Source organism: Indicator indicator, chromosome 27 (genome assembly GCF_027791375.1).
Source record: "Indicator indicator isolate 239-I01 chromosome 27, UM_Iind_1.1, whole genome shotgun sequence".
In the NCBI taxonomy this organism is placed as follows: Eukaryota; Metazoa; Chordata; class Aves; order Piciformes; family Indicatoridae; genus Indicator; species Indicator indicator.
Genome location: NC_072036.1, coordinates 7247583 through 7270731, shown reverse-complemented (window position 1 = coordinate 7270731; position 23149 = coordinate 7247583). Strand labels below are relative to the sequence as shown.

The window sequence follows — 23149 nt, the reverse complement described above, 5'->3', positions numbered from 1 at the left end:
CCGCGGGCGCGAGGGAGCGCTGCCGCTGGCGCCCTCTGCTGGCTTCCGCCGCGCTCTGCCGGCGGCAACGCGTCGCGGAGGGGCGGCCGCCGCCGCACACGGCTCCTCCAAGGGGGTTTCGTTGCCGCTGCCGGAACGGGCCGGGTTGGGCTGCAGCGGCAACCGTGCGCTGGGCGGCGGCGAGCGGGGAACAAAGGGAGATAGAGGAAGCGGTGGCGGCGACGGTTCCGCCGGGGGGAGGCACCGGCTAGGCGCGGGGGGTGTGGAAGGAGGAGGAGGAGGGTCGCCCAACTGCTGCCACTTCGTCGACCGTGAGCGGCAAGTCGCTGGCGGCGGCAGCCCGCCCCTCGCTGCATGGCAGCCCAGTGAGGGAGGAGCGGGCGAGGGTCTGGCGCTGCCCGGAAGCCGAGGGAGCCAGCGCCGGCGGCAGCAGCGCCCGCCGCCCTCCCGCCGGGATGCTCCCCGCTCTCCGCTGAGGCGCAGTCCCGCCGCGATGCTCTCGCCCGAGCGCCACCACCACCACCGCCACCCGCCGCCGCCGCAGCCGCCGCCGCCGCCGCACCACCCGCCGCAGCCCAGCCATGTCGTGGCCACCATCGAGAACCTGCCGGCGGAGGGCGGCAGCGGCGGCGGCAGGAGCGGCATCTCCGTTCCCTCCTCCAGCGTGCGCCAGAGGATCAGGAAAGTGCTGAACAGGTGAGGCCAGGGGATGGAACGGGGCTCCAGCGGCACGGCAGAGCATACCGCGGCTTCCCGCCCTGCCGCTGCTCACCCTGGGGCTCGCAGGTCCCGGGGGCGGCTGTCGGGGCATCCCCCGGCCCGGCCCTCTCGGCGGGGTGGAGCAGGGCGGGGGACACAAAGGTTCCGGCAGGGAGGTTTGCTTGGCTTGCCTCCGATCGGCTCGGTTCGTCTGGGCTGGCAGCGCCTTTCCCCGCAGCAGCCGGGGGCAGGGGGCGGCGGCGCCAAGCCTCCCCCGGCCCATTGTTGCCTCCGAGGCGGCAGTGTGAGGTGCGGCTCCGGCCGCGGCTCCCTCCCCGCCAGGGCTAACGCCGGGACCAGCGCCGGGGCCAGCTCCGGTGCCGGTCACGCCTGCCCTGCCCGCAGGCACACACCCACAGCGGGATCCCAGCGCCTCCCGCCTTCTCCAGCTTTCCTGGCCCGTCGCGGAGCCCTGAAGGGGCGGTGGAGAGGAGGGAAGCGGCGTCCCCGCTGCCGCAGCCCGGCCGGTGCCCGTGGTGCCGCCGGGGAAGTTGGAGCGCAGCATCCGTGCGACGGGAGCGGCGGAGACGGGGCAGCCCCGCGGCGGGGGTCCATGGCAGCGGCCGGGTGGGACCCGATGCTCCCTGGTGCCCAGTGGCCCCGTGTGGGATTTTTGCCCGGTTTCCCACCAGCTCGCCTGGCCGGGGCTCCTCCGGCTGCAGCAGCGGGATGCTGCCGAGCTGCTCGGGCCGCCCGTGCGTGTGGCTCGGGATTGTCAGTGCAAAGACAGAACTGCAGCCTACTCGCGGTAAATCCTTGCACCGAACGCGCAGGAAAACACTGGAACCATCTTACTGAAGTCCTTCACGCTTTCCTCTTTGCCACTTGTTTCTTCTGCGCTGCATTTGACCAGGGCTAAGGTTTTTACAAGAAAACGATCTGTGCAGAGCCTCGCTGGTTGCGCTTCTCCAGACAGAGGCTCTGAGCTCCGGTATGAGAAGCCAACTGAAGTCATCACTTCTGCCTAATGACTTCTGCGTGCTGAACCGAGCAGTTGCAGCTTTGTGAGCAGCAATGGGATGGTGCCTACAGTGTCAGCTTTATTGTCCCCGCGTTAGTTCCACATACCTGTAACATGGATGAGCTGCTGAGAGAAACAGCTCTTCTCTATGGAGGCGCTAGGCACTGGTTTTGAAGAGGAAGGTCTCTGACCCAAGCTTTTAAGCACTAGGAAACTATAATTGTTACTATCTTTGTTACAAATACCTGAAGGTATTTAACTGCTTACAGATCATTGCTGTTATATGCAGTTAATTAACTGTTAGAATTCTAGGAGTATCCTCAAAAGCATCAGTTATTGTTATTCGAGCATGAGAAGTTGGAACGAGTAAGAGTTGCTTCAGCTCAAACTCAATTACACATTTTCTTGCACATGTGCACTTGAGACTCTCAGTTCCTCAACTCCACCATTTCTGTCATCTTAGGTGTCCTGTGCTTGCAAAATCCAGCTCTCCTTCTGCTTGGTCATCCTTAGCTGGGTGTCAGTCCTGAAATAAGACAGTAGAGTAACCAAGTTTTCTCAGGGGCAGCAGGAGACATATGGAGGTGTGGTGAGGGGATCCGATAGAAAAGCAATAAGTACTCCTCCTCAAGGGTGGTAATAGTGACCTCTGGGGAGCCAAGGAGTTGACCGTGGTTGTCATAGCTAGGAGTTTTTTTTCTGAAAGGAAAAAGAGATAGAAATTGAGTCTAGTGACCAAAATTCAGATCCCTGTTCTGATTCACAAGCTCTGGAAATGAGATCTTCCACCACTCAAGAGGAGTATCCTAATGAACAGGAGCCTGTGTAATTTTTGGTGAACATAGTCTTTTCTCCTCAAAAATGAAGTGATAGTAATTTTTTTCCAAATTCCTGTGATTTATGGAGAGGGAGAAGACTCTGACTGGGGTGTTTTAAGGTGGCCTTTGTGTAGGAGAATCTTCCCAAAGCCTGTAGCAAGGGAAATTTTGCCTGAGTTAGGTTTCCTTCAACTTTACATGAGAACTGAAGACTCAGCCCGTGTAACATCATGGCTTTCATGCAATATTTCTGTTGATACAGTGAAATGAATCCTGGCACAACGTTTATGTTTGTGTCTTCTGTGGAAACAATAGCATGCAAATGTGTGAGGGAAAGGAAGAAATATACATGCCATGTCCCTAGAGAGGTAGGAGTGCAGAACAAACCAAGCACTGGCTTCTTTCAGTGGGAAAGGGCAGTGCTTTCTCCATGCTGTCTGTACTTTATGTGCACCATTTCCTTGAGACTCACTTGTGAAAGGTTCCTGATTGACTCATTGAGCTGAACTTACATGCTTCTGTTTTCTGCTAGACAAATTTGGAGCTCCTCAGGCAGGTGAACAAAATAAAAAGATTGACAACAAAATAAAAAGATTGACAACAAAATAAAAAGATTGCCAGAAACCTGCTTGTAGCTGGTAGACTCATATAATGGTTTGGGTCAGAAAGGACTTTCAAAGGTCGTCTTGTCTCCTCTCCCTGCAATGAGCAGAGACATCTTTAACTAGATCAGGTTGCTCAGAGCCCTGTCCAACCTGACCTTCAGTGTTTCCAGGGCAGGGTACCACCTGCCACCTCTGGGAAACCTGTTCCAGTGTCTCACCAGTCTCATAATAAGAAAAATTTCTTTCTTATCTCTAGTTTGAATCTACTCTCTTTTAGTTGAAAACCATTACCCCTTGTCCTGTCACTACAGGCCCTACTAGAAAGTCTGTCCCCAGGGTGGGGGCAGAGTCTGGTATGTTAAAGGAGGAAACAGGAAAGCAGAAGAATGATGATAGACACTGACAGGAGCTGAGCACTATTTCTGTCTTGCTTTATGTGTGGTAGGTTGGTCACCAGGCACTTGGTGATTCCTGAATTGCTTCTCTTGAAGGCTTCTCTTAAAATTGCTTTACGAGCTCTGGAAACTTATTTTATCACCACCTTCCCACACCTCCTGCCTAGCCACTCAGTAGATCCCGAGGTAATAGAGAAACTCTGTAACACCCTCTCCAGGGTGTTAGAGAGAAAACGCTGAAATCAGAGCTGGTTGACTGTAAAGGTGATCACAGTAAATATTGCAGTCTGTGAAAAAGTTTGTCATAACAGAAAACCAAAGTAAACCACGAAACTGAAGGATCAGAATCAAGGGGGGCTGGAGTTGCTCAGTGAAATTGTGGGGCTGACTGGAACAGTTTGGGTATAAATTCTGAGCTGCCAGGCATTGTGAACAGGATCTGTGGCAACAGGAACAAGCTTCCTGTTGTCTTTGAAGTCTGAAGAGGAGGACTTTGAACTGCTGTTGCATTAAGGGGAAACATGGTGAATACATACAGCAAATACATTGCTGGACCTGTGACTCACACCCGTGGTCCATGGATCCCAGTTGCAGGGCCCTGCCTGGTACCTTCTGCAGGTACCTTCCTTGTGACATTTGCTGAGCAGGTATCCCTGTCTGACCCTGCCTTGCTATACTGCAGGGGAGAGAAAAAAAGATGTCGGCTGCTTGATTGCTTGCTTGCTTCCCCACAGCCTCTGCAAAGTCAAAATTGGACTCCACCAACTCTGTCTGCTTGTAGAGGACCGCTTAATAAGCAGTGACTCACCTGCTCCCTGTTGCCTCCCACCTATAGTGGGAAGCAGGGAAAAAAGGAGAAATCATGCAGTTGGAGTTCTTTGGAGTTCCGTGGCTCTCCATGCCTCTGTTCTGCCACCTGCATATTTCAGAGACACCTGCTGGTAGGTCTGAACCTGCTCTCTCTGGCTGTGTCACAGCACAGAGAGGTGGCTTGACTCTCTTCCTTGTACTCCCTGAGTGACCTGAAGCATCAAGGGCAGAGAATCATCTACCAAATGTTGTCTGTGGTTCCTGAAGCTTTTTGAAATAATTTACAGGTGGATCTCATGTTGGGAAGGCTGGAAGACCTCTTAGAAGAACTAGGCAGAGAGTAAACATGGCTGAAACACTGGAGGAGCAGATTGTCAGGTGATGTCTGTGGAGGATGCAAGTTATTTACGTAAATGAAAGCAAATAAATGAGGTACCCCTTTGTACATGGACATTATCTCTGCAGTCCTAGGCACTAGGACAAGGAAAATGAAGTTTCTGCAAGGAAAATGAGTTAATATCTTTAGGTACTAGTTGGCAAAGTGGTTTTACCCAAGTAATGAGATTACTCCGGGAAGCAAAGAATGCCATAGCTGTGTCAGTGAGCTCAGGTCTCCAAAGTGATCTTTAAGATCCTGCTATTGTATTGCTTTCCTTGGTGAGGACTTTTTGTTTTAGAAAGCTGGGTGGCACATTCATTGTTCTGGGTTTACCCACTTCTGTCTTTCAGTATTTTCTTAAGGAATACTTGCTACACAATCTAGCTGTGCCTTGCCTTGCTTTTTAAAGTTCATTTGCCTTTTCTTGCTCTCTGTTATGCCTCTTGGAATTTTTCACAAGTTTCCTAAAAATCATATCAGAATATTAGAGGCATGATCACAGGATCACAGGATGTTAGGGGTTGGAAGGGACCTCTGGAGATCTTCAAGTTCAACCCCACCTGCCAGAGTAGGACCACAGAATCCAGCACAGGTGGCACAGGAACACATCCAGACAACGTTTGAAAGTCTCCAGAGAAGGAGACTCCACAACCTCTCTGGGCAGCCTGTTCCAGTGCTCTGGAACCCTTACAGTAAAGTTCTTCCTTGTGTTGAGGTGGAACTTCCTGTGCTATAGTTTACATCCACTGCCCCTTGTCCTGTCCCAGGGCACATGGAGTAATTTCAGACTCACTCAGACCCATGCCATCTTTTACAGAGCTTTGTAGTTACGTTCTCTGCATAAGTGAATTGCAAAAGCTTTTGCTGAAGCAATGTTGAGGCCCTTTCCACTTTGCTCACTTATTCACTTTATCAGATTAATTTTAGCCTTGTGCATAAAGCCAGTGTATAGCCTAATTACCATAATTAATTAATGGTCTTTCTGAGGAAAAAGAATTAAAAATAATATTGCTAATAAGTATAATTTCATTAAACGAGGCAGTGATTTATTGAGCAAAATTCTATAAAGAAAAGCAATTTGAATTCTGCTTGGCAGAAAGCCTGGCTGTTTAGGTGTAGCCTCAATAAAACTTTTGCCTTTTTAGTATTTTACAGGCCCAACTCATCCCTGGTAATGGAATTAAGAAAGAATTTGGACCACTACCTGACTTAACTTTGAACTTGAACCATGTGTCAAGGCTGCTAATTCTTTAGAGATGAGAGCTGTTTAAATGACACCTCAAGTATCAAAAGCTATAACCCACTCTTTTTTTTAACTTTTTTTTTTTTTAACCTAGTAACACAGGCAGAGGGAGTTTATGTACTAAAAAGAACTTGAAACTGAATAATAATGAAATCGAGGCCACATATTTCATTGCCCCAAAGCAATAACATCTTTCAGCTGACTGATAGGAGAGGCAAACAAACCAAATAATTTATGGCATTTTTCCTGTATGAAAAGCAAGTCAAGGATCAAACATATCATTTGTGAAATCCCAAAAAAAAAAAAAAAAAAAAAGAAGAGTTGAGGATTCATAACCTTCAGTTGCTTCACTTTCTTCTTCAGAACAAAGGGATTGGATTCCTTTGGGATTTTTATTCTTTAAAAGTACAAATACCTTCTCAAAGTCCACCCAGAATAACAGTGACTGTAGAAGAATGAGTCTGAGCCCAATTCAGGTAGCTGTAGCTTTCAGATAGAAATATTTATGCCATTCTGAGTCAAAGAAAAATAGTTCAGAGTGTAGAGAAAGCAACTGCTCTGTCTTTCTTGTACCTGCTGGTAGTATTTTTTTGGTTGTGGAAATGTGAAGGTCATATCTGCCTGTGAGAAAGCATCCTGGTAGAGGATATAGAAATGAACTGATGAAAAATTTGCCTCTGTTTTCTTTTCACATTAGTTTACTTGTAATTGACATTTTAAAAGCAAGTGGCTTCTGCAAATCAGCTACATTCCCAATAAATGGGGTGCATAAGGGAAATACTTGTAAAATGGGACAAAAAGATCATAGAATCAACAAGGTTGGAAAAGACCTCAGAGATCATCAAGTCCAACCTATCACCCAGCACCTCATGACTAACTAAACCCTGGCTTCAAGTGCCACGTCCAGTCCTTTTTTGAACACCCCCAGGGTCGGTGATTCCACCACCTCCCTGGGCAGCACATTCCAATGGCCAACCACTCTCTCTGTGAAGAACTTTCTCCTCACCTCCAGCCTAAACTTCCCCTGGCACAGCTTGAGATTTTGTCCTCTTGTTCTGGTTCTGGTTGCCTGGGAGAAGAGACCAACTCCCATCTGTCTACAACCTCCTTTCAGGTAGTTGTAGAGAGCAAAAAGGTCATCCCTGAGCCTCCTCTTCTCCAGGCTAAACAACCCCAGCTCCCTCAGCCCGCTTTTCCCCTTCTCCTCCAAACAACTTCTTTCAGTGCACACTTATTGGCATGCCTTAGGAATGCTTTGATTTAGGGGTGGAAGTGAGTTAAAGTACATAAAGCATCCACACTGCTGCTGGGAGTTTGTCCAGGTGTGGTTTCAAAGCATCAGAACATGGTTTCCTAACATGTTTTGGTGTCAGTGCTGGAAATCTTTGTCTCCCTTGTCTTGTTTTTGCTCCTGAGGATTTGCACCCTAGGAGATACAAACCCTGTTGGTCCTTTTCTGAAACAGGAATTGTATGGAGTGATTTGCTATGGTAAGTGCAGGGTAATCTAAACCCAGCATCCCACACACTGACTGGGGAAAGACTTTTCCCTAGGAGGGGCAGTTTGGGAAGGACAAATATCTGGGTGTCTTCTGTCTACCTATGACATTCAGATGGCTGGTATTAACTGGGTGCCTGTCTCTGAGTGGGAATTTTTGACACTGGCTGTGCTGTGAGCTTTGGGAAGGGGTTGCTGCCTCTTGAACTAAGGGGGTTTCAAAGGAGCAGCATCGTAAATGGCTCCATAGAGAAAGCTGGAGGAATGGACAGAGTGGCTCTTATGGGATGGACAGAGCAGCTTTAATGTGCTAATGAGGGGAAGGCCAGATGCCAGCAACGATCAGAGGAGTTCTTTGTGGCTCTGTCTCTTTGGGGATGGCTGGAGTCTCTGTCCTTATCGCTGTTGTTTCTGCAGGCAGAGGGAAACACTGGGGCTATTAGTGAGGTGTTCCCTTCCTTTAAGTCAGCAGATAGGCTTACAGCTCAGCACTTGAATACAGATTAGGGCTAATTACCAGGAAAGCTTAGGAAAAAGAACTTGTTGAAGAAGATCGACTTAAAAATACTATAAAAAAAACCCTCAAACCATCAGAGAACTCAGCTGAAATCACCTGTTGCAAGAACAGCTGGATGGGGACTCGTAAATTGCTATGACTGTAAAGTGTGTAAGTATTGGTGGTTGTGAAATTCATGTTGTGAACCACCTAATCTACCTGTCTCTGCTTATTTATGTCTGTCACCCATCTCTCTGGGATTCTTACTGAAAACATGGCAGTTTTGAAGCTTGGTTTTCAGCTTTCTCTGACTTGGTTTCTCCCGTGATTTAAGAAAGCCTGCCTTTAATACATAGTCGTTCTCTGTCATTGCTCTGAGAGACACCAGATGATTGAGGCAGCAGGTTTGACTCCCCTGCATCACATTCTCCTCCCTGCAGCTGAACTAAAGAGCAAGAGATCTGAGGAGAGAGCATCCCCACAGCCTGGTCCTGCTTGGTCAGAGCACTTCTGCAGCAGTACTTTGCTGTACTTCTGCAGGGAGCGTGCCTGCATTTTGGGATGTGCTATCCAAATAATTACCTAGATGGGATGGATGTGACCCTTGATCTCACCAGAAAGGCCTGTTCACAAATGACACCATTTGTGTGTGCAGGTGCCAGTAAAAAATAGTGATACTGACTAGGCCAGCTTTCTGTTTGTAGCCACTGCAGTCATTTTGACCTCTAGTTTCAGTTTTCCCTTGGTGTGATGGTCAGTTCATTCCTTACACTGTTTTTGACTTGTGGGGATGTGGGGGACTGTGGTCCACCTTCAGAAGACTGACTTGTGGTGGCTTCTATGAGCACAGGAGCCAGATAGTGAATCTTCTCTTTTGTCCTGTCAGAAAATGTAGATGACTCAAAACATTGGCAAGAAGGATTGAATTTTCTCAAGACTGCATGTTCAGCAAGATTTCTTACACCCAGACTAGATTTTTTTTTTTTTATAGAGTGAATAAGACTTCATGGTAATCTGGTGGTGGGACTGCTTATGCAGGAGACCAGATTTTACTCTGCTTTGCTGCATCCCTGGTGGCTGCTGCGAACACATGGAGTGTGAGGTTCCCTTGAGATGAAGAACCTCAAAAGGTCATGGTTTTGTCCTGATGAAACATGGGAAAAGTTTGGAAAATTAAAAGTTTGAAACTAGAAGATGCTTTTTTTCTTTTTTTTTTTTGCTCAGCTCATCTCCCAAGGCATTTCAGGATTCAAGATGTTCATTTACAAAAGCACACTATGCTTGAAACAGATTGCTGTGTCCCTAATGCAGATAAATGAGGTAATTTCTGTCCAGTAGCAAGCCCATAATTAATACCTCCCAAGCCCTAGTGTTAATTGCAACCTGTAAGCCAGTATTAGCTGATGACAGACCAAATAAAAAATTGGAAACATTTATAGTGATGGCCATTAGTTTACCTAGCCCTCTCTGGTGTTTATTTGTCAAAGAAATCATTGCATGTGAGTCCAGAAGCCTGCTGGCTCCTCTGGCTGTTGTTGGGCTCCACTAGTTTTAACATGGTGCTGTCTTCCATGCCACATTCTTTCTCATTACTTTTCTCATCTGGCAAGTGTTTTGATGTGACCTGACCCTTTCTGCTTTCTGTGGAACCCATCAAATGGAAAATGAGTTAAGAGAGGACTACATTTCCCCCCCATTTGATGACATGGAGAGGAACCCACCTGCAGCATGAGAGGGAGATGCCAGTCTGTTCTTGCTCTGATATATCTTCATCAACCTCACTGAAGAGGAAGAGAGTTCTGCAGCTCCACTCCTTGATCTTTCCAGCCTAGTAACTAAACCACTGATCCTTAATTAGCCTTGGGGCTGCTAGCTCATACCCTTGCAGTGGAAGAAGGACCTTGAGGGAGATGGGCTGAATGAGAGTGGTGGCTATGAGGTAGAAGCTGGGGACTTCTCTCTGCCTTTATTTGAAAAGAGAAGGCAAATACCTAACTCTTCCAGAGGCCTGAAGTAAGACACTGACAGGGGTATGGCATAAGCTGTACTTTGTCCTGTGCTATCTGTTTTTTTACCAAGATTTGGATCTTTGGCTAGCCAGGGGACTCTGTGGCTGCCCCAGGGTGCTGTAATCTTCTGTGTGGATCTTTGCTTTTCTCCTGCTATGATGATTAGAAGAATACTGGAAAATACTTAATAAAATTAGCTTGTGGTTATTCTAATTTCAAATATTTTATGGAGTTGAAATAGCTTTGTGTTTTCAGTGCTTTCTGCAGCCTGATTTTGAGCCATTTACCTTCTGAAATGTCTTCTTAGGAGCTGAGCACCATAATGAAACTGAATAAGTGCTGCTTTTCCCTTGCTCCTTTCCTTTTCTCTCTCTGCTGCTGCTCCAGACATGAAATGCTTTTGATTATGGCTTTTTAACTCCCTGCTGCCAGTATATTGAGTTCTGTGGGGACTGTCCTGGTTAGATTGAAAGTGGGGAAGGACAGCAAATAGCAACAAGGTTGGGAAGAGTTGAGCAGTGAGCTGGAAAATATTTTAATGGGTATGGGATTTGATACCTGAAGGAAATAAAGCTTCAATATTATAGATATAATTTTCATCAGGCTGAGTATGAGGATTAAGTACTGCCAGGCAGAAAAAAATTCCCAGCTTCATCTAACTTGGTGGGTAAAAATCCAGCACCCAAATTCATGTGAGCAGGCTGAAGTGCTTTCTTTTCCTGTGTCATCCACCTTTGAGTAACCTGCTCTAGTGGAAGGTGTCCCTGCCCATGGCTGGAACTCGATGATCTCTAAAGTCCCTCCCAACCCAAACCACTCTATGATATGCATGGGTAACTTCCAGTCAGGTTTTGGATACCTGACCCTGCTGTAGGGTGCCTGATGTGCTGAGGGGGATGCTTAGTAGAGACATGACTGTTTTTCTTGACTTTAGGGGTCATATTCTGGACTTTAGGGATCATCTTTACTGTAAGGGTCACAGAGCACTGGAACAGGCTCCCCAGAGCCTGGTGTGGAGTCTCCTTCTCTGGAGACTTTCAAGACCTGTCTGGATGTGTTCCTGTGTGACCTGTGCTAGATTCTTTGATCCTGCTGTGGCAGGGGGGTTGGATTCAAAGATCTCCAGAGGTCCCTTCCAACCTCTAACATCCTTTGATCCTGTGATATTTGCAGAAATGCAGCCTGGCTTATTCCAGAGCAGACAACATCTGTGTGCAGCCTTGGAGATTTCACTCTTTTGCCTCTTCATGTTCTTCTACCAAAGCTGCTTTGCTTTGATTTAGTACTCACCAGCATTTATTTTGGGTCCAGTTGGTGCTTTTTTTGGGTCTGGTTAGTGATGGGGGAATCATGTCTTTGAGGAGGCTCAGGAGACCAGGACATGTGGAGGACTTCATCTAGAAGCACAGGGGCAAGGTGTTGTGATGGTTGCTATACAGGTATGAAGGAACTGCTTACTGCCATTGAAAAGGAGAATTCCAGGTTTTCTCTCATTTGAACAAAAAAGGTGACATCAGAACAACCACGAAGTAGCAGAAATGCACTCAAGGAGTGAGGCAAAGTGGTGAGGGCAAGATGCAGTGCCATGGGGTGGCTGGAGAGTTGCTAGAAGTGGGAGAATTATGTTGCATCTGTATTAACCAAGCAAAATCTCTGTGACTCGGGGTCTCTTTTGCTCTAAATAGCTTACTTGAGATTTAGTCACCAAACAATTCCCTGATAATTCACAGTTATTGGGTGCCTGTGTCTCTCTATGTGTGTAAGCATGTGAGATCTCTCAGGATGGAGTACAAGTTGCCCAAATTTAATGTCTCATTATAAATAAATAAATTCTATCACATTCTAACTCGTAGAAGAATTTCTGTTAAATTTGGTGTCTGAGACTGTTCATACATATTGATTTGGTAGGTATTGCCATGTTAATGGAACCCATTATTACTCAGCTAGATTAATTTATTAGATTTATTTCTACACTTTTACAACCCATGGATGTATTGAGACATGAGCCCACAGGATCAATACCAATTTCTTTTCTCATTTATGAATGGTCCCACTAACATTCCAAAATGCTGTTACACTTGAGAGTATTTCGCTGCAATTTACTTTGATGCACACACTCCAAGAGTTTTAAATTAGTCTTTTTTTTTTCTTTGTCCTTTAATGATCATTTTTTTCCATGTATGTAGGCTCTGGTTGAGCAAAGTGCCATACATCAAGCATCAAACTTGTCATAACCATGCTCTAGTCAATGGGACTAGTGAGCAAGGTAGGTGTTTGCAAGATGAGGCCTTGTGTCGGTGTGAGCTGAAATTCCCCCCCCACCAACAATAACCAGGCTAGCTCAGTCTGGAAGCAAATGAAAAGCTGTATTTACAAGCAGAGTCTAAAATCTACAATGAAATGCAATGAATATGTACAGATATACAAAATTCACGACATTCACAAATATATACAATCAACAGAAAAGCACAACCGATCTCCCTTTGCTTCCCCCCAAGGGGACCCTCCCAAAGGGGCCTCTCTCTCCCAGGAGCTTCCCCCCAGACCCCCCTGGACAGAGAAGCAGAGTTAGTTAAGCAGAAAGTTGTTAACTTAGCTGCCAAGGTCAGTGTGTTATCTTCAGCCAGAAGAGAAGAAGAAACAGCAGCCAGACAGCCCAGCAACTGCCCCCACTGCCGAACGCAGAATGTGCAGAGTGCCTACTTTGTTTTGGGTAATAGTTCTTAAACATTTCTATCTATCCAATGGAAGTGTTTAGAACAATCGTTATTTTGCTTTCTTACACCCAGTAGTGACTTATTTACATTCTTTCACTTTCTCTGTTCTGAACTTTGCAAGGAAAAATTAAAAAGACAGTTTCAAACCATCACAGGCCTCTCAGAGCAGACCTGATCTTTGAGATGCCTTTTGGCTGCTGCTCTGTGTTGCAGGCCCAAAGCAGGAGAGGGAACAAAAGGTACAAATGAAAGTTACAATGAAGTTGGCTGCCAATCAGATTATCTTTGCATATTCTCCTTTGAGCAGCAACCATGCATGCCTTCATTGTTCAGAAACAGCAGGATTTGACTGAGGAGCAGTAGCAAAGACCAGCTGATGTGGGGCTTCTTTGCTTGCTTCCAGAACATGAACATTAGACAAGACTTACTGAAGGCTTACAGTGGGAAGTGAGGGAGGCAGGGGCCAGAGCAAGAATGAGGCAAGAAAGCTCTTTGGTCACCTCTGCCCACACTGCCAGCTGAAGACTGGTTGTACACCAGTGCTGATGACAGCAGTCCTAACACCATCATTTCTGTTCCCATTGCAGCACCAGTGGTGCTAGGAGAAACCATCTTCCTTCTTTTGTATGGACCAGAAATATTCTGTAAGAGAACTGTGGAGACCAGCTGACCTCATCCCAGCCTTTAAATCCAATCCAAAGCAGCTCACCAAATGGTTCTGTGGAGAAATCTCCAGCTGTTGCAAGTGCACAGAGACAATGTTTCATCCAGTGGTCTGTAAGCTGAAGCTCCTTAAAGGTGACTGGTTCCCAGCCAGCCTTTCTCCATCGTTTTCCAGTAAAAGTTGCTGTATCCACTCAGTGTCCTGCTCATCATTGTGGTCTGTACTTAACTGTAGGTGCCACTTGTGCAGCACCACAGTTGCTGAGTGTTAGAAGCTCAAGCCTGATAAACCAAAACCAGTGAGCATAAAAAAAAAAAAAAATAGCAGTCAGGTGATAAAGGGAAACTGGAGGAGAAAAAGACCCCACCTCCAAACCCATCATATGTAAGAATGATGCAGAAGTAGGCATCTGAGTTGGAAAGGGGGGGACATGCCCTGTGAATACTGCCTGCCTGATTCAGTCATGGGGTTTGGAACCAGTGCCAGAGCATGATGTCATCTTGACTGTGCTTGACTAAAAGTGACAGGAGAGCTGGTGAACAAATGCAGCTCTGTGAATCTGTTGCAGTGAAGGCCAGGTAGAGGGGCTTCAGCCTCTTTTATTTTCAGAAGCTTGTATTGCTTCTCTTGAGGGGCAATATGGTGATTTAAAGGACTTGTGAAGAAGTTATATACAGCAGCTCCTGATTTACAGTCCAGGATTAGACACCAATTGGTTTTTCAGCCTTGGGCAAATCTCTCAACCTCCCTGGGTCAGGTTGAGCACCTGTAAAATGGGGATAATTAAGCTTAACTACATGGAAGAGTTGTTGATTAGTTAATGCTTGTAAAATGCTGTAGAGTGCCATAAAATACCATGTTGTACTCAGAAGCATCTGGTCTGCAGTTACTGTAGTGCTTCTCTGAAACTTTATGGGCAACTGCTTGCCAGGAAGCAAACTGACTAATGTGTGCAGCACAGGTGGGGTCTGGGAGGGGAGGGGGTGGCATCTTCTCAAAGACATCTCACATCCCAGGTACCTACTGTCAGCATATAAGAACAGGTTTCCCAAGAGCCTGTGCAGTGGCACAGCACTGACTGGTGTCAGAGGAGGATGGAATTGCAGAGGGGCACTCTGGCAGCTGGCAGAGGAGCTCCCTGTTCCACATCCAGCTGCTAGTTCTTATTCTTTTCTCTGTCCCCAGCTTTGTTCCCGTTTGTTGTGCTGGTGGAGCTGTTTGACTGCTGTCAGACAGAACAAGGTTGGTGGATTGATCCAGATGGGGAACAAAAAAGTGGGAAAGGTTTCTGTTGTTGTTGGTTTGTATTTCCAGATGGATCTTCTCTCCAGTGTAATTTATCACAGTGCTGCAAACACATGGACTAGCACAGTGAAGAGGCTGGTACATGGGTGAGAACAAGTGTCTGGAGAGCAGGAAGTCTGGGACTGCTGGAGCTTTCTTGACACTGCAGATGATGCCATGAATTGCTTTACCTAAACACAAAAGATATCACAGGGGATTGAAGTTGTTTTAGTGAGCTACCCTCTCCTCCTGCCTCCTAAGACACATGCCATTGGAGATGTGGCAAGGTAAAGAGAGAGCTTTGGTGAAGAGCTGAGCCTGGCTGAAGCTTACCATGCTGTATGAGAAACTGCTAACATGGGTCAAGGAGCTAAAGATGTGCTAGAGATGAGCCTGTAGTAATTTCTGAGGTTTGCATCTTGATGCTATTATTTGCAGTAGTTATGATGTGAATATACAGCACTATGTAACCAATGCACATGCACACAGAGAGATTGATTTGGTTTAATAGGAGAGTCAGAAACAACAACAAAAAGCTGCTGGTGGTGTGAGGAATCCACTTCCTAATCAGCCTCTCCAGAATTCATATCTAGAAGTTGTTAGGAGAGAGTAGTGATTTAGCAGATGTGAAGATTCCCCCTCTCAGCCATTGCCATTTCACAGAACTGGGGGAGATAAATGTGAGTTAAGGCTGAGGAATGAGTTTGTTCTTAAGTCACAGTTTCACAAGCTGTCAAAAGGAGGTCTCACTTCTGTCTCTCCCTTGCACCTGGCCAAATGACTCCTTCTGCTTTTGCTAAGCCAGATCTGGTACCTGTCATGTCTCATAGTCAGCTCACTAAAATAGCAGAGAATTAACCTGGCTGGAAAAGGTGGCTGTTGTTGCTGGGTCTTTAGCTAACTTCTGATCAAACTGATGTCTAGACTGGAGGAAAGGAAGGAGCCTGTGAGCAGGGACAGGGAGGAGCAGAGGACATGGAGAAAAGAGGGACTGGCCATTTTCATAAACACATTGATGGTGATGTACTGAAAGAGGTGGGGCATCTGTTTGCTATGAAAAACCTGTGCTATGAGTAAAGAAAATACAATAGCAGTGCAGGAAAAAGTGGTTCTTAAGATTAATTCCTACATGGATCCCAGAATACGTCATACCCGCAGTGCCCAAAGCTTCCCTTTTCTCCTCTACTCATATCAGCCTCCCTCCAAAGCCAGGGCAGCACCACAGTTGCAAGTTTCCTGTCAAGGAAGGGGGAGCATGGGCAGAATCCCCCATCACCAGTGAAGAGGGTCTATTATCCAGGATTAATTGCACCCAGACAATGCAGCCCCTCGAGAAGCCTGTGACCCTTTTGAGCTGCGTGTGTGGGTAAGAGGGCACACTGCAGTCCCTGTATCCCAGCCCAGTGCCTCTGGTGCGATGCCCTGGTTGCCATAGCAATTAATCGTCGCTTTTAAGGGCTGGTGTCGACTACAAATCCCTGTAAATTGCCCAGGACACTAGTTAAAGCTGCTCCTTAGGCGCCTTTCTATTTGATTTTTACCTCAAAATAGGGGATGGAGAGGGCTTTTTATTTTCCTACTTGTGAAAAAAGGAAAAAAAAAGCCCGACTACCTTGGGATAGGCTGTTGTACTGGCTTTCACCTTTGTGGGCTTGCTGAGACGTGGGGAACTTCTATGAAGAACAAGTATCAAAACAGACGGGGATGTGGTGGCTTCCAGCTCTGTGCTTGTATCTTCATGTGAGCAGCAGATCCTGCGTGCCTGGGAGAGGTAACAAGCACAGGCTTTGAGAGGTCTGTGTGGATTTCTGCTCTGTTCTGGGAGAGTTTACAGCACTGAATGTGTATGGCTTCGGTTTTTCTTTGTGCCTTAAAGAAGAGCAACTGGGAATGACTGTGCTGTTTGTGTTAATTTATGTAAGCAGGATGGAAATGAAAAGCAGCTACAAGATGACTGTTCTCTATATCTGTCTGTTTGCATGTGTAATGGGAGAGAAATAGAAGGTGGTTGTTATGTCATTATTCCAGAAACATGAGCAGTGGTGAATACATAGAGCCATAGAAGGGACCTTAAAGATCATCTGGTTCCAACCCATCTGTCATGGGCAGGAACACCAAATTCTTCTTTAAAGTCTTCTGGGTTAAAGCCCCATTCATTTGAAAGACAGCCTTAATTTCCTCTGTATGTTATTAGAATGGTTGGGAAATCTGTCTAGAAGTTGCAGGAGTTGTTTTCTTTTGTTTTGTTTCCTTCCTTGGAGGCATTTAAGTCTTTGTTAACCTTTAATACTGCTTCTCAGGAAAAAAAAAAAAAAAAAAAGAAACAATACCAAAACCCATGAAGGGAAACAAGTTTAAAAGGATAAGTTATCAAATGCACAATATTCTCTCTTAGCCTTAAACAAAGGCATGGGTACAATTCAGCACAGTCTCTTAATGAATGTCACCTTGACACATACACATTGGTATACACAGCATCTCTGTGTGGAAACTTGTAATTGCTTCTGCTGGAGACAGTGGGTAAAGGTGTTGGCATTCTTTGCTATGCTAGATCAGAGCCAAACCTTGTGACAAAATAGGTTTTTACCAGTAACATTAATAGCTGTTCACACTCAATGCCTGCTATATATCTTGGCTTGGAGTGATTAGGTTAGACTCAGACAACAGAATACACAACTTAAAGGACTACAGGGATATAGTATTGGCTTGCTTTATTTTTGACATGTTGGTACTTGAGAAGCATCCTGATGCTGATGATAATTAAACTGTGGCTGAAGAACTAGTCCTGTTCCATGTTATGTACTGAAGTTCAGTGTGATCTTTCAGAACTGGTCAAGCTGGATCAGACAGAGGAAAAGTAATCACAATAGCCCCACCCCACAGTGTATGGCTTTGCAGTCATTGTCTCTTCTCCTTATCTCAAAGAGTTTCAGGCTGAAAGTGTATGAGATGGCTGTTCAAGGGCTGCAGGCTGAGGTCTTGTTTATTCAGTTTGTATCCCCCAGGATCAGCTTTCCTGTGTGGAAGGGTAAGAATCAGAGCACCCTTGCTGTAGCTCATCCTTTTCGTGGACTTGAGGGAATTCCTTTCCCAGGTGTGCATTGCACTTGGTCATCAGGAGCCTTGAGACAGGTGACATTTTCAGGATAATACCTGTTCTTCTTCTCCTTGGAGATGTCTGTTCTGTTTGTGGAAAAATGTGTGATGGGGAAAATTGACTGGAATTGTGAGGTGAAGCCACACTCTTGTGTGGTGTCAGCCAGCTGGCAGCCACTTCCTCCCACAGTCTCCTACCTGCTGAAGATGAACTGCACTAGGGATGATGAACTGTGCAGCTAGTGGGGTGGTAAAGAAGATCTCTGTTTCATGTGCTGAGTGGTCCATACCTGAGTTTTTCTTGCTAAAAGCCCTGAGTCCTCACTACCTCTGGGCCAGCAGACAGCTGGCGGGAGTCACAGTGGTGTGTGGTGAGAGCTGCTGCTGTTGGCTGTGCTCCTGCACTGCTCACACAGGGCAGCTTTTGCTGGAGCCCTGCAGCATCGTGCCTGTTCCACCAGCCTTGGGGCTAGTGCTGAGAAACTGTTCTGTTTTATTGTTGTCCTTTTTGTGCTTTGTTGTTGGGAAGCATTAGTCAGTTGCCTCTTTCCCTCTGTTCCCTGAGTGGCTGCTGTTCCCTTCACCCCCCACCTGCAGCTTCTCCTTCTTTCTTCTCCCCAGCTTGGCTGCCTCTTCTTCTTGTCCTTCCCACAGAAGTAGATATTCTTAGGCAAGGGTCAGATGCTCGGGTCTCTTGGTGGAAAGTAGTTCAGGGTGGTTCTATTTCAGTCTCAAAGCTGCTTTTTGGTGCCTGCTGAGAGGAGTCACTGGCTTGTCTCTTCTCTCCTGACTTCTGTAGGCTCTACTTTGTATATGCTTGAAAGGGCTTTAAGGACAAGTGAGCTGGGTCTGTTTTCCCAAGGCTTTAATCTGTTTAGCATGTCTTATAAAAGCAACATGGCTGATTAAAAATAAATACAAACTTAGATTAAGATTTGATTGCTGTGGTTGAGACTACTCTGTGTGACAATAACCATTGGAGGCAACAGCTTCATCATCACCACATGCAGGACTTTGATTTGCTGTTATGGTGTCAGGCTGTCAGGGCTATGGATCTTCCAGGCAGAGAGAAAATGACATGAGGCACAGCATCCCCTCTAGTGGAAGAGCAGCTGATTTCACATATACCCTGGTTAGGTTATTTTTAGATTCCAAGATGAATGCTGTAGGGGGATAATGACAGTGTAGGGTATGAACGTAGAGCAAAGCCTCCTTATTTTTACCCACGTTCTGACATGCAGTCCCTGCCTCTCAGGCAAGGCATTTCCCTGGTTTGCTTCTGGATTTTCTCCCTTGGATGCAAACACTAGTCCTACTCAAGAGACTTGGACTGTTTAATGACAAAACAGGAAAGATATTTGTAAATGCTTGCAATCTGTATTGTAAATACAGCCTGGAGAGAGAGAGGAGCAGCCACAGTGAAGGAGAGCAAGAGGCTATAAAGGCCATGGCACAGATATGGAAGAGCCTCTTCCATCTCTTTCTGCAACTCAAGGAAGCATAAAAGGGCAGTGTAATTGGGGTGCTGTTGAATTATGTATAATATTGGCATTGAGTTCTCTATTAGTTTCATTTTAGTAATGCTTCCTTTCCTGCCAACAGAATAATCTCTGTAAATAAGCTGCCTCCTCATTCACTTGCACGGCCTGTTGATACACAATTATCCTTTGACTGTTACGACTTTGTAAATTAATATAGTGAGCTCAGCTGGGTAGGGATTCTAGGATTGCATCTGAAATACTTCACTGCTTTAACTGACCACATAAATGCACATGCTTCAGCCCCCCAAAATGGGAAAAGCCATTCTGCTGACAGCTTCATTGCCTGCCTTCAGTTTTCATACCAATGGAATTGCTTGTCAAAATAAGAATGGCCTCCAACACAGTTAAATAGATTGTACCTTCTCAACAGAGGTAAAATTGAGAGTCAGTAGACTATATTACGAACATGGTACTTCTACAGCTTTTATGTCTTGAAGTTGACCTGGAAAGAGTAATAAGAAACCTGGGCTGAAGGGGTTTTGTCCAGCCTCAGATGCAAATGTGTCTGCAAGTACATTTCTTTCCCTGCTTTGCAGCTCACACACTTTGCAGCATGCCCACATCCTCCTTAACTTGCAGAAACTTCTGTTCCATATCTCAGTTCTGTGTCTCTGAGGCATTGGTATCTTTACTGCTTGAGTGATGGAACACACATTTCTCCTCCATCAGAGGCCACAAATGCTGTGGTCTGGCTGTGATATGGTAGCCTAATGTATGAACTCATAAGCCCAGATGAGCAAAAAAAATGGAGATTCAAATTTTAGGGTACAGAAATCCACAGCAAAGTGGATGAAGAGACTGTTGTTGACCAGCTACTGTTAACTGAAGGTAATGAACCTGAAATTTCTATCTTAAATTATTTGCATATGAAAAATAAGGGGCAGTGTGGAGTGCGTGTTAGAAAAATAGGTGTTCTCCTATAAATCTTGTGGAGTTTGGCCCTACAAAAGTAGGAAAAATCGATGGTTGCATCTTGTGTGGTGTCTGAAGAGGGTAGAGAAATCAGAAAGAGTATAATGAAGTGTTTTAATGCCTGTGTAGGGTGGCGTGGCATAATCAGGACAACCAGCTTGAACACAAACACTGCCTGTTCACCCTGGGTAATAGTAATCAGCTGAACACAAGATTTATTAACTTCCTAAATAAAACATCTCCATGTATTGAGTTGTATATTGCTGGCTCATTTAGGGTTAAAAGTAGCCCCAAAATGCATTGAAGGAGATCTGTGTCCTCCAAAATGTCAAAGATTGATGTAGCCCTACAAAACTCTCTAGTTTTAGTCAAATGTTCTCCTTGCTGTCTTTTCTAGAAGCTTTTGTGATCTCATATTTTTCTTTGTCGTCTTGCAGTGTGCTCTTAGAAAAGAAGTTACATTCATTTTAGGGTGGGAATGTTGAAGGATGTGAAAGACCATGTGCTAGCTAACCTGTATGTGCTATTCACTTTTAAGGGATAAAATCTGAAAGTCTGAACTTATTTTCTGTGCTGCAGCAGAAGGCATTTGGGATATCTCAAAAAAAAAAAAAATAGGGCTAATGGGATAGATGCAAAAGCTGGGAAATGGAAAATGGTACTCAGTGGAGATATCTGAATGTGGACTAATCTTTCATGGAAAAGGAGATAGCATCCAAACTAAATCACAGAAAGCTCTTCCAAACCTATGTGGAGGAAATTGTTCTGTGCTGATGGGAGGGAGAGGGAGGCACAGATCTTCTAAACCATCTTTGTATCTCTAGTTTCTGTGATTTTTGTATTCTTTGTTTTGTTTTGTTTGTTTTTTTTTTCCTGAGTTCTTTGTCAATGCTGCAGTTTCAGAGTTATTAAAACAAGGACTGAGGGTTTTTCATTCAGACCTGAGGCTTGTAGTTTCACTGTGATGTGTCATTTTCTAATTGTTTCCCTTGGAGATAGATATATATATATGTGTGTGTGTGTGTGTGTATATATATATATATATATATATATGTGTCTATCTATCTATCTATCTATCTATCTATCTATCTATCTATCTATCTATCTATATCTCAAATATATATATAGGTATTTGTCACAGACATCCTCCCTGTGCATGGACAGGCATAAGACCCTGAACAGTGAGCTCTGGTGGTCCCTCTGCAAACCCCCCCCCCCCATACCCTTCCCCTCTGAGCAGTGATGAGGATCAGAGCAGCATCCCAGACTAAGACTGGTCTCCCCCTATGGGGGTTTCCCATGATGAATAGAAGAGCAACACCGTCCTTGGTGGCTGGCTGTGGGGTGGGAGACCCAGCACTGCTTCTTTGATGTGCTGCTGGGCTGCTTTGTGTGCTGCAGTCTTCTGGTCCCCTCCTTTGTGGCACCTAAACTGCGATTAAAGGCTGAATGAGTGTCCCTCCACTAGGCAACGGAGGAACAGCGCCTGGAATCTGCTCAGTTCATTGATAAAACCCAAGCCTGAAAGAATGATGATGCCTTTGTGCAAGTGCATCCAGGCCTCCTCAACAGGCTGGCTGCCGCCAGATCCTGCCAGCCAAGCCCCCTCTGTCACTTAATCCAAGCTGCTGGGAAGTTGCCTCTTGGGACCTGCTCGGAGGTTTTAAATCTCCTGTGTTAAAATAACGTAGCGATGCACTGTGTTGCCTGAACTCAGCATTTTGGCTTTTCCATGGAAATGTGAACATTTGCAAGCAGAAGGGTGGCTGAGACCTGCTATATAAGGAGGTGAAACAGTACTTTGTTAGGCTTCTCTGAGAGATCAAACATCCCAGCAAACAAATAAAAGGGTGGGTGTTGTCCCCACCCCAGACACAGATGTGAAGCAAAGGTTTGCCTCCTGGTAGCCAACCAATAAATAAACTGAGGTGCCTGTTTCTCTGCCTACTGCTCTGAGAACAAATATGACATCTAGAATAAATGAGTGAAATTCCATTGAGTTACTGGAGTAGCACTGGCTGGAGGTAGTGCTCTCCCCTCACTAATTATTATTGCTTATGGAAGCCTCAGTCACGCTCTGAGGCTGTGAATGAGTGGAATTTTTCTTCCAAAGCAGATAATCCAACTGCTGGCCTGTGAATGGGGAATGGCATGTCTTTCAAATTGCCACACAAACTCTGAGCACATAATGATTTTTTTCCCCAAGATTTACAAGTGGAACTGGAAGATTAGTTTGATTTAAAATGAATTTTAAATTTTTCTTTTTCCTTTGAGAATTCTCTGGCTGCTGCTTTTTCTTGGGCTAAGCAGAAAAATAATGCAGTGCTTGCACCTTATTTTTTTCTTCTTCTTTTTTTTTCCTTTCCCCTTTGCCGTAGTGCCTGCAAGCATGATGCTGCTTTGACCTTCAGCCTCCTGATTCTGATGGATGCAGGCTTGAGAAGTTCTCCTTGTAGCTATTTTTTTCTTGTAGGGATAAAGCTGCTACTTAGAGTAGGAGCTGGAAGAGAGGAGGAAGAGGAGAGATATCAAGCTCACCTTTTGGCTTTCTCAAGATGCCTGCCATGATGCAGCCATCAGCTGGCCATCCTTTCTTCTGCTACCTGAAGCAGGCTCGTCACAACCAGGAGCCTGAATTATTTCTGCCAGCTGGAAAGTGCTAAAAAGTCAATAATTTTCACTGCTAAATTGTCAGTGTAATATTTTTTTATTTTACTTTATTTTGGTTTTACTTCAAGCTTTGAGTTTGCTTATGTGTTTAATAAATATGTGCCTTTGTAAAGTTTAGGAAACTACATCTAGCCTGTAGGGAAGTCACAGATCCCATTTTTGCAGCTTGCTGTATTCTCCCTGTGAGAGCTTAAGCAGCACCCCCAAGAGAATGATGCTGCTCTCCAGGTTTTGCTCCTAGACTTCAATGATCATCAGGTGTTGCCAGGTTGCATGACACAGAGTTCAATTTG

The 23149-nt window shown here is 45.6% G+C and overlaps 1 protein-coding gene across 1 annotated transcript in view; it reads left to right on the top strand.

Annotated features, from left to right (window-relative positions):
- Positions 1–493: 493 nt before the first annotated feature.
- The window catches only part of SLC35F1 (solute carrier family 35 member F1), a 201632-nt gene continuing 178976 nt past the window's right edge, over positions 494–23149 (top strand). Inside the window, exon 1 of the mRNA XM_054393126.1 lies at positions 494–696. Coding sequence (XP_054249101.1) covers positions 494–696 — 203 coding nt within the window. The remainder of the gene's footprint in view (positions 697–23149) is intronic.